This window comes from Mizuhopecten yessoensis, unplaced genomic scaffold (genome assembly GCF_002113885.1).
Source record: "Mizuhopecten yessoensis strain PY_sf001 unplaced genomic scaffold, ASM211388v2 scaffold11185, whole genome shotgun sequence".
Taxonomy (NCBI): Eukaryota; Metazoa; Mollusca; class Bivalvia; order Pectinida; family Pectinidae; genus Mizuhopecten; species Mizuhopecten yessoensis.
This window is the reverse complement of record NW_018408922.1, coordinates 300,812-312,484: the sequence shown is the minus strand read 5'-3', so window position 1 is coordinate 312,484 and position 11,673 is coordinate 300,812. Positions and strand designations below refer to the sequence as shown.

Here is an 11,673-nt window from a genome sequence, read left to right as displayed (position 1 = left end):
TATATATATATTTATTTATCACATAATCGGCCTGTTATCCAGTGAATTCGCCCGTGTAATATTTTTTACATATGTCACTAGTGTAATATACCCTGGATCGTTTTTCATTGGCTGTGCCAGTCAGATATCGATTGTGACGAAATAATAAGGACAATGACGTGATATCATAAATTGTGAATGGCGCAACAAAATGGCTGCCTCTGTTTGATTAAGCCCTCTTTATTTTGACTTTAAAGCCTGTCGAAATGTAAGTTTTCTGAGCTATGTGATAAGTCGAGGCAAGCAAAAATAAAAACTCCTAAGACTAGTTTCGTAAAAACTCATATGAAATGAAAACTAATTTAAGATCCTATATATAAATGTCCGACATAATGGTGAGTTATACCACTGAACATTGATGATTTTGACAAAAACAGTTGTCATGATAATTAATGAAAGCTTCACATATTAAATATTTCAATAAATTTCAATGTCACGGGACATCACACATGAATAATCACGAATGAAATGCATACGACCCCGTGGACCTGCAGACAGTATAACTTCGTCATAAAGTCATTTGCTACATGAACCGTACAATTTGAACGCATGCACGGCACAAATACAAATACAATATACACGGTCAAACCAATTATTATAATTACGAGTACATACCTAGTTATTAGCGCATACATACATGTTATTTGCAATCTTATTACCATACATATCGATATCTGAATATAATGTTTCCTCGTTCAACTCGACTTCAATGAACAAAGTATAACACTCTTGTTTGTTATAAGAAATTACAAAAATCATCAAAAATATCGATATGGAAATAGCTCAAATAAACAATAGATATGATTTGATATCAGAATAAACGAAAGTGAAATCGTTTTAAAAATCAATGTTAATAGAATTAGTCTTTGGCACGAAATACGTACGAAACCTTTCTCACATGTATTGATGTTAAGCTAACGATGCTGTACAAAGGTTTACACAGGTAGATTTCAATCGATATTTTAACTTGTTTCATCCTGGCATTTTAAAAATGGCGGCCTAGCTTGATTGATGTCAAGGTCACATTATTGACTATTGATAGTATCGCCAAATCAACAGCACAACACGGTTTTCCCGTTTGCTCATCCTGTGGGAATATTCAGATCATTTTGTTAGTGCTGTGTGAGTGTGTGTGCGAACCTTATAACGTTTGTGATATACCACGGACAGGTGAGATCCAGTCGGCATTGACAGAAACATGAGTCAGGTAAGAATGGGATACTTTACCTTTTATACCTTGTTTTGTAAACAAAGGCGACCAAGAGATAGTTCGCTTGTACAGGAATCCATGAACCATGCATTCCTATATCCAAAAGTATACCTTTTACCTGCAGACGAGTGAAATACATTGTACACTGTATCTAAAGCCGTTGTTTACAAGGCTAAATATTTTTTATTTTTTATTTTTCGTAACATACAAATGTACTTACACATGTACAATGTTTTTATTATTCATTTATTTCGTATAGAATATACATTTTGGCTATGTACGAACAATTTCCAATTGTTATTTTTGAAAAGAGCTTAGAGTTTAAAAAAAATGTAACACGTAATTCCTGTTTCGACANCCCCCCCCCCCCCCCCCCTCCTACATGTACCCTCACTCTCACTCACCTAACCCGTACCCGTTCTTCACCCTACCATTACTAGCGCAAACAACGCCACAACCCCGTTTTTCACCCAACTGGATTTCTTCCCGTAACCCTGGAATGATTCCAAGATCCACCACTTGTACTTATACTAGTATGTATATATCTATATAAATAGAATATATCGATTTATCAACACGCATATAATCTGGCCGTTTAAAAAGAAAGACCTTCCAATAACCATCCGTACATATATATACACTACACATATAGGTATAACCATTGACCACTTTGACTATATAATTCTGGCTATTTATATGTAAGCACAACAGGAGTAGTGATCTTATATTGTATTGTATAACTAGCTATTGATTGTCGACTACAACAATGACTAAACGATTTCCACCCTCGACATGTCTGGACTAGCTCTCGATCTGTGTTCTTAAACATTTCCAGTAGATCTTTAGTGGTAATTGGAAATATAATAATGTTAACTTTAAATGTCTTGTGTTATGACGACGCATGGCCGATGATCTGTTTCTAAACTCCCCTATAATATGCATGTGTCGAGAAGCAGGACCCCCTCCACTCCCTATAATAGATATTGGTTCAGGGAGTCCGCAACAGTTGTATATATATATAATACCCCCTGGGGAGTGTCTGTGGAGAATTTACCGGATGCTCCCATAAGTTTAAAGAGAGATAGGCCTTGCCAATGATTGCTGGGCCTTCCATAAATTGCACGTGATTCGAGACTTCCATCAAGGACCTGTTGTGATTGGCCTTTTCTCATCGGTACTCCTTACCAACCCCCCATCCCCTACCCCCACCCCCAGACTCCAAACCCCACCCACCCGACCGTCCGAACCCATACGACAAATTGTATGGTCGTCAGTACAGTACTTTGACCCGGGGTGTGAAAATATTGTTCAGAAAGTTTCAGGAATCTGTCTTTGAAATCTCAGTATATCGCAATATTTTTGCAATCGACATTGTGATAATGATATCGGCAATCATGCAAAGGGTATATGTATTAGTGTGTATACAAGAAACAACAAGACGATACAGAGGTGTATATGTATAAGTGTGTATTTAAGAAACAACAAGATGATACCGACGTGACAAAGTATATAATTTATTAGTGTGTATACCAGAAACGACAAGATGATTCCGACGTGACAAAGTGTATAACGTATTAGTGTGTATACCAGAAACAACAAGATGATTTCGACGTGACAAAGTGTATAATGTATTAGTGTGTATACTAGAAACAACAAGATGATTCCGACGTGACAAANGATACCAACGTGACAATGTGTATATGTATTGGTGTGTATACAAGGAACAACAAGATGATACCAACGTGTATATGTATGAGTGTGTATACTAGAAACAACAAGATGATACCGAAATGAAAACTTAACCGGAATTCGATTTTTAAGTCGATAAAACTGATACAAAACATGAACAAAGGAAATATTTGCCTGGAGACCATTGAGAAATTAAAGTGGGAATAAGACTAATAGAATCCATCCCTGATGTGAGGTACGGATAAGGTCATTCAAACCCAAGGGATGAAATATTGAGCATTAGACCCGAGGCTTTGCCGAAGGTCTTTTGCTCAATATTTTATCCCGATGGTTTAGATAACTTTATCCTTATCTCATATCAGGGATGATTTCTATTTCTTGCTTATTACCTAAAACCCGTAAAAAACAGCTGCTCTTCTAGTAAAGTCCGCTCATTTCTCGTTTGCATATGAAGCCAAGATGGCATTTGTTAGTGACGTCAATGACCCTGACTGACCCCAAAACGTCATAAAATGACTTCACGAACAAAAGCATGACCCCGAAAGGTTACTATAATTCCCCCGCAAGTCTGCGCGTGTAAGCGATCTAGACCCATGGGCCGGATAGAATTTTCCAGCACCGCCGAAAATGCGGATATCTCGGTCTAGTATGCAAGAATAACAGAATCTTCCCCTACCTTGAGGGTGTAACAGAGAAATCTCGAACCCTCGGGGTGATTCTTTTGGTTGTCTAACCCGAGGCTTTGACAGAGAAATCTCCAACCCGAGGGTTGGAGATTTCTCTGTTACACCCTCAAGGTAGGGGATGATTATTTTTCTCCCATCCTATTATTTCAGTCACAGCTCCACCGACAGTAGTCTGCGATGTTTGTAAACAAAAACACAGGTGGGGTATGCATATCGTCATTCACTTTTGATGACGTCACAATGTTACCGATGATGATTTTAATGACGTCATAATTGAACACGTGCTAATCGGCACGAGACTATCTCCCCATAGGGGGTGACTAAAAGAATCTTTCACCCACTTGAGCGTGAGATAGGAGAATCTCAACCCGAGGGGGAAGATTCTTAAGTTGACAAACACGAAGCTTTGCCGAGTGTTTGGCAACTTAAGAATATTTTCCCGAGGGTTGAGATTCCCCTATCTCACCCACAAGGGGTGAATGATTCTTTTTCTCTCACCCTGTTCTACCATTGTGTATACACAATGTAATGATAACGTTACATGCTAAATTCAGGGTTGACGTGACATTGATGGATTGTTGACGTGACGTCATTGTATTGTTGAAGTGATGTCATGCCATTGATATGAAAAGGGGAATCCCCCCGTCTCAGCCTTAGAGTGAGACAAGGAAATCTCACACCGGTAAAAGTGCGGATACACCTGTCCAGGGTAAGAGAAAAGCTGATCTTTCCCGGCTAAAACGGGAGACACACCTGTGAAGGGTGGGAGAAAAGATGTTCCGAAGGTGTAACCGTCATATGCTTTATCGATCACACCCACCACCATGTTACTAAGTCATATCCAAGTATTGTAACATCCTCATACCAACAACAATGCAAGCTGACTACATATCACACAAAGACATTGAACATTTCCCTATGGGATCCAGATAGCGACCGAAACGCTTGTCCATAGTCTTAAACAACACTATTCCGCTTGTCCTTGATTAGAATATTTCAGCAAGGACTAGTGAATCACCTAACCTTACTTGTCCTTTATCATAAAATAAAAATAAAAACCTTTTTAAAATTTTAGAAACTGATTGAATATTGCATAATAGTTGTCAGAGTTTTCCTTAAACTTCACCATATTTTTATGGCAGTAAGTATTTTAAGTCCCCCTGCAGTGGGTTACTCTTAATGTTTCTTGCTGCAGATAGCGATGGTTCCTTATCAGGAACTATTTGACTAGTTACATTGACGAAGGACTAGAAGATAGTCTATTCAACTAGTCCTGTGAACTACCAAGCAAACAAGTTAGCATCTAACCCTGCTGTATCTCTGGAAACCATGTGTTGTAAGTTTGTCTGTTGGCAGTCGACATCCGTCACGGAAGGCTTGGTATATAGAGCATGCACTTGAACACCGTAGCTTTGGGAAGCTGGGGTGATACTATCTAGAAAGGAAAACTTCATGATAAAAAAAACCCGTAATACTCTGCTTTTCGCAGAGCTTAATAAATTGGTACATTAACTTCTTGACGATGTGGTTTAATAAGTTTTTAAGATTATAATAGTTTTATAATCGTTGTCTATAAATTTGTCTATTATGTCATTTTAAATGTTTAAGTTTAATTATGTTCCCTTCCTTTTTTTTAAAGTTTCTTAATCTTCCGATATTTTAATCAAACACATTTCTTGAGCACATTTTAACCCGAGTTTTCTTATTTTCACTGCAGGAGGTTGTTGACGAGAAAAGAGAGTGTGAGTATAAAGACCTTCGTACTCCACTGATAATTCGAATAAAATGGTTCTTCATAAAAATTTACATAACTTAAATAGTTCACACACTCACACATATATATATATGTGTGTGTATATTATTCTGCTACTTGCATACTAAATTGAAAGTGAACATTTGACTTTCTAATCATAGAGTGTGACAAAATAAACAATATCTGTACATTCTTTAAAAAAAATAGTTCGAGATAAGGCAAAAAGTACTTGGGGGTAGTGGGTGGGGGTGTTAAACATTATTATTTATATTTCCACTGCACAGAGCCTAGATGTTTCTACTGGGCCCAGTGTATGTTATTTCCGTATAACATACATTGGGCCATTTATGCCATGACGTCATAACTGTAACGTTGGAGATTGCACTGCTCCACTGTCAACTGGTGGCTGTTCTCTGTATGGATTTACCCTGACGTTAAAACATGTTCATACTAATGTTATGTCTTTATTTCTGCGTGAACTGTAAGTTGATCAACAAAAATGTAAATATAAGTGTTGGTTGTCATATATTTGACATGCATTGGTGTCTAACATACATTGGCTTACCTACATATTTAAAATGGTTATATAGGTAAGCCAATGTATGTTACACACCAATGCATGTCAAAAATTTGACTACCAATCTTTAAATAGGGATGTTAAAAGAATAGACGTTGGATAGTTTAACAGTCAACACAGGAATTGTTAAAACGTCAATATCAAACAGGAGTTAAACAGACTATACTGGAAAGATAAAGAGAAGTTATAAGGGAAAATTAAATAGTAGATCTATATAGAGTGAAGTGAAACAGTAGATATAAAGCTGAACTTCAATAGCAGTTACCAGAAAGTTTAATAGTATATTTCAACGGATGTTAAAGAGTAGATACAAGACAACTTAAACAAAAACGGTAGGATGATTTTATCATTTTTGTTTTCGCTTTTGTCCTTTGCTTTTGTCCTTTTTCTGTTGACGCCAATTCAAATGGTTTACTTCTGTTTATAGGTCTTCGTCTATCTTTTAATCATTTTGACAAAGACGGAAGCGGTACGATAACTGTGGATGAGATTGGTAAACTGTTTCAAGCGCTGGGTCAAAATCCCACCAATGAGCAAATAGAGCATATGATCAAAGAAGCCGACACAGATAGTAAGTAAACAAAACGAATACACGCCGACACAGATAGTAAGTAAACAAAAATAATACACGCCGGCACAGATACCAAGTAAACAAAAGTAACACATGTCGACACAGATAGTAAGTAAACAAAACTAATACACACCGACACAGATAGTAAGTAAACAAAACTAATACACGCCGACACAGATAGTAAGTAAAGAAAACTAATACACGCAGACACATATACATAGTAAGTAAACAAAACTAATGCACGCCGACACAGATAGTAAGTAAGCAAAACTAATGCACGCCGACACAGATAGTAAGTAAAGAAAACTAATACACGCAGACACAGATACATAGTAAGGAAACGAAACTAATACACGCCGACACAGATAGTAAGGAAACAAAACTAATACACGCCGAAACAGAAAGTAAGTAAAGAAAACTAATACACGCAGACACAGATAGTAAGTAAACAACACTAATACACCCCGACACGGATAGTAGGTAAACAAAACTAATACACGCCGACACAGATAGTAAGGAAACAAAACTAATACACGCCGAAACAGAAAGTAAGTAAAGAAAACTAATACACGCAGACACAGATACATAGTAAGTAAACAAAACTAAAACACGCCGACACAGATAGTAAGTAAAACATGCATAATTGCGATGCGTTCGTAAATTGGAGATCTGGATCTGAACGTAGCATTAGTATTATTTTAGGTTTTAGCATAACTATCAGAAATGTTCTATCAATTATATAAGAAACGAAAATGAATCTATGATCCTTTTTAACATTTGCAAGAGACCGTGTGACCATTTGCAACGAGCAAATTGAATCGATTAGATTCAAACAACAGAAATTCGTTTCATCTTCTTTATCTTTAATGTGACGTCACAAAGATTGTCTTCATGCTTTTTGTCTTAACTAATTCTGATGCCACGATGAGTGAACTTATGATCTTAATGAGCATAAACATGTAACACGCGTGTTTACTACACTTTCGCGGAATTTAAATAAAACGATTTACTATTCAATCTTCATTTCTCCACAGACTCGGGCTCGATTAACTTTGTGGAATTCGAAAAATATGTTAATAGACAAAAAGAATGTAACCAGACAAAAAAACAGCAGGAAGACGATTTGAAAAGTGCGTTTGCAATTATGGACAGAAATGGAAATGGTTTCATCAGCAAAAAAGAGTTACGCAAAGTGGTGAAGTGTTGCGGAGAACGTCTTTCCGACGAGGAAATTGAAGAGATGATGTCTATTGCAGATACAGATGAGGATGGCAAAATTGATTGTAATGGTATATGCCGTTTTAGCACAAACTGAAAGAATTGATATAACTTTTCATTAAATTGGTCAAAAGTAGTTAATCTTTTTTCTTTTGACATTTATTTAGTAACGGTAATGAATCCTTAATGGACTGAATAGTATCATGGTTCCCTGTGTTTGAGACAATATCAAAAAAGAAGTTATGAGTGATGTGCTTTGCCGTATTGTACAATAGTATCATTTCCTCCAATCTGGATTTTTTTTCCCAACTCAAAATTCGAAAAAAGAGGGAGGAGTTACTATGATAAAAGGAAATACCTGTTATATCACTGGCAGTTTCATATTGACATTTTATGATCCTGCTTTTGTTAATTTGAAATAGTTCCAATTTTTCACAAAGCATCAAAATGGGTTTACTGATAAAATACCATAATTTAAGCCACGCACAAGACTCCTTTGATTCTTCTTTTCCTAATGACAGATATAGGTTCAGTTAAATATACCCCTTCATTTATAGTCACTACAGTTAGTTATCCCATGTCTATCGCTAATTTTAACATGTTACCATTAGATAGTAAGTCAAATGTTCCACCTATTTCTCCTTTGTCTGGCTTAGTTACACGATATTTCACATACAATGTACACCCTACCCTTTTCGTGACTGAGACATTTTTCTGGGTTAGGGGGATTACGTTTAAATACGGCAGTCAACCCAGCTAGGCAAAGCTAACTGTTTTTTGTTTTTAAAATGAATCAATCTAAAATTACAAACAATTTGATCCTTTAACGTTTTCCATAAAATTTATGTAGTTCGTATTTTTTAGTTTCTATAATTTTCCCATTTTATTTATAATAATTTTTATCTTTGCAGAATTTGTGAAGGCGATGTTACAATGAAAGAGGAGCCCCGATACCGTACTCTCGTTAGTCCTTTAGTAGGATCACAGTGCTTCTTAGCAATAGACTTTTGTAGACTTAGTGGACGCAATGGAGTACAGGACGGAGAGAAACGCATTATCTGGATTCCATTTAGCCAGAAATGTCCATAATCTCGAATAATATGTCTACCCTTTTCGAAATAAGATTCATCTGTTTGGTATAGATAATATATGCTAACTTTATTTTGAACAAAAAAAAAAACACCAGTAATTTAAAACCTCTATCGGCGAACTTTCTTATGCGTCTGTTTCCTTTGCCAAGCAAAGAGTGTTTTTCAATAACTGTTTGCATTTAAAACAAACCTAGCATATACTTCTTTCCTAGGTGTCACTGTTTGTCTTTCACTAGAACAGCAATGACACGGCAGAGGTGTAAGTTAGATAAATGTGTCAATTTGCAACACTTAATTTAATGCTAATTGAACTTTGGTATGCGGATATTTGAACATTAAGAGTATGTCTAGTTAACTTGGTGGTTCTCGGATTTATTTGCTACGAATGTACCCCAGTCCATTGCTGAATTAAGAACGCAAAGAGTAAAATGATTAAAATCGAACAATACAAAATCACTAATGCTTGTTTGATAAAAAATAAAGTAAGACAAATACAGTCACTGTTCTTTAACCTCTGAATAACCCGACTAATTCGATACTACAGAAAACTCTTAACGTACCGTAAATTCGGCGATGGTTTTACCTCAATGCTATATTTGTAATGATCTTAAGCGACGTATAGTTGAACATTGCTCTGTATTTAATTATTTAATTTTATCTTGTCTCAAAACCACAGAAGATAAGTCCCCGTGTATGTATATAAACAAATCTCTAAATGTGTAACACTGTATGTATATAGCTAAATCTCTAAATATGTGTCCCTGCGAATGTACATATACAAATCGCTGAATTGATGTCTTTAAGAATGTTAACAACCCTTCGAAGAGGTATCCTGGTGTCTGTATATGAACAGAAATGGAAACATTGAAAGTCATTTATGTTTTTTTTATATTTCCCTGTTCACTGTAAAGATAATTGATACTCATTCTTTACATTGATGCTTTAAGTTATTTCTACATTATCTCCATCGAACTACTTTCATCATATACTGGATTTATTATATATGTGTAAACTGCTTTTACTTGCATTATATATTAATTGGAAGCGTTTTGTCAATAACATATGCTTCTTATTTTGATAGTGTCCTTGCTGTGTTAAAATGAACTTAGTACAACACACTCATTGGTCAGTGTGTTTGGTGTTATGCTTTCAATATGGTTCATCCTATTTATAAATCTTATCTAAAATAAGACATATTTTGTTAAACTTAATTTTGAATTATAATTTTTTTAATTCAAAATATTGCTGTTAACCAGAGACGACTGTACATTATATGACGATAGCTTTAATACCAATCCAAATAATTGTTATTGACTACTTGTCCTAGAACCAAAGATTCCGAATGAACATAGCATGCACAAATCTTGTCACGTGATATAATACTGTTTTTATTTTTTTATCAAATTAATATCAAGCTATATCACAATGATGCTATTTTTCACTCAAACAGCCAGACTGATATTATTGAATATGTCCTGTAGGTCGCGCTTATGATACATTAACTCAAAGACACAGTTATTAGACGTCCATTTCTCTATTCGTAAATCATTACCATCATTTATTTTATTCATTATTTTCTCATCAGGCAGCAACTTCCTATTATAACATCGGAACTTCACACAGGGGCATTTGATGATACATGATTATCTTACAGTATGTTTACCTATTGCAGGTATTATAATGATTTGTTTCCAACCATTGCCGTAACACCTTGTTACACATATTTTAAGATGACTTGATAATTTGTCATTATATTACTTATGACTTACGATCTACCTATGACCCTAATAAGAATTACGTAATATCTCTGTAAATTGACTTTACCGTAATTTGTATTAGGGTCATAGGTAGATCGTAAGTCATAAGTAATATAATGACAAATTATCAAGTCATCTTGAAATATGTAGCAAGGTGTTACAGGCAATGGTTATAAGAAAATATCTATATACTGCCTATCAAAAGGTTATGTTAAAATATTCATATATTGATGTATCTGTAAATCTTAGTGAGAAACTGCCTGCTGGGTGTCATTCAATTAAAACCTACTAAAACTTTAATGGATTCTTTTGTTTTTATTTGATTCTTTACACAAGGCACGACCCATGACCCTTGTCTGTTTAGTGCGATATATCCACAGCAACGCCATGGTTACCTACTTACATTCACACTTTTAGACTTTTTAATATTAGCTTAAGACACTAATTTTCGCTTTAAACTACATATTTAACACGCTAGTGCTAAAACGTTCAAAGTACACAAAAAAGAATTACCTGTCTTTCTGCTTGCTTAAAAACCGAAGGTTTTATAATCGACCACTTCCGGTTGGAATAAGGTACTGGGGAATGAACTGGTAAAGGGAGACTCATCCTCGAAATTACAGCGGTTACGATCCCTAACGTTCTCAGCACGTAAGTGGGCGTAAATGTTTTGGAAAACGAATTCATAACTACACACTGCACACGACCTTGATAAATGACTCCCATTTTTTAGCACACCAAGAAACCTTTCGAGGTAATTAGGGGGATCTAAACCTTCGAATTGTATTTAAACATGATTTTGTTCTGCATAAAGATAATGTTTCAACGAAAATGCGTTAAAATATTTCTTTCTTTTGCACACACACATTAAAGTATTACTCTAACCCAAGAAAAAAGCCTAATGAATATAACGTTAAAGTTCACGTGCGATGTGAACAATAAAAATAAACGTTCATAGGGAAATATTTTTCTGTAAACGGAGAAACAAAATCAGATTAAAATGTTCACGTAACCTCTCGGCGAGTGAGGAAATACAGGAAAAACTTGTGGAACTTTGTTAAAATTTCAAAAGAAACCGACAA

At 35.4% G+C, this 11,673-nt stretch overlaps 1 protein-coding gene across 2 annotated transcripts; it reads left to right on the top strand.

Annotated features, from left to right (window-relative positions):
* Nucleotides 1-1,031: 1,031 nt before the first annotated feature.
* Nucleotides 1,032-10,891, top strand: LOC110440565 (calmodulin-beta-like). 2 transcript variants are annotated; one of them, XM_021483708.1, is made up of 5 exons: nt 1,032-1,246; nt 5,342-5,366; nt 6,382-6,525; nt 7,560-7,808; nt 8,655-10,891. In XM_021483708.1, coding segments are annotated over exons 1-5 (429 nt in total). In that variant the 5' UTR covers nt 1,032-1,237; the 3' UTR covers nt 8,657-10,891. The 2 variants fall into 2 exon arrangements, with proteins under 2 accessions (XP_021339383.1, XP_021339382.1); XM_021483707.1 differs by having other exon boundaries at nt 7,560-7,814.
* The last annotated feature ends 782 nt before the right edge of the window (nt 10,892-11,673 follow it).

Excerpts from the sequence above, each read along its gene's own strand:
- LOC110440565 (XM_021483707.1), top strand. Across the intron at positions 5,367-6,381 it reads TGTTGACGAGAAAAGAGAGT|GTCTTCGTCTATCTTTTAAT; the intron begins GTGAGTATAAAG and ends TTCTGTTTATAG. Across the intron at positions 7,815-8,654 it reads TGGCAAAATTGATTGTAATG|AATTTGTGAAGGCGATGTTA; the intron begins GTATATGCCGTT and ends TTATCTTTGCAG.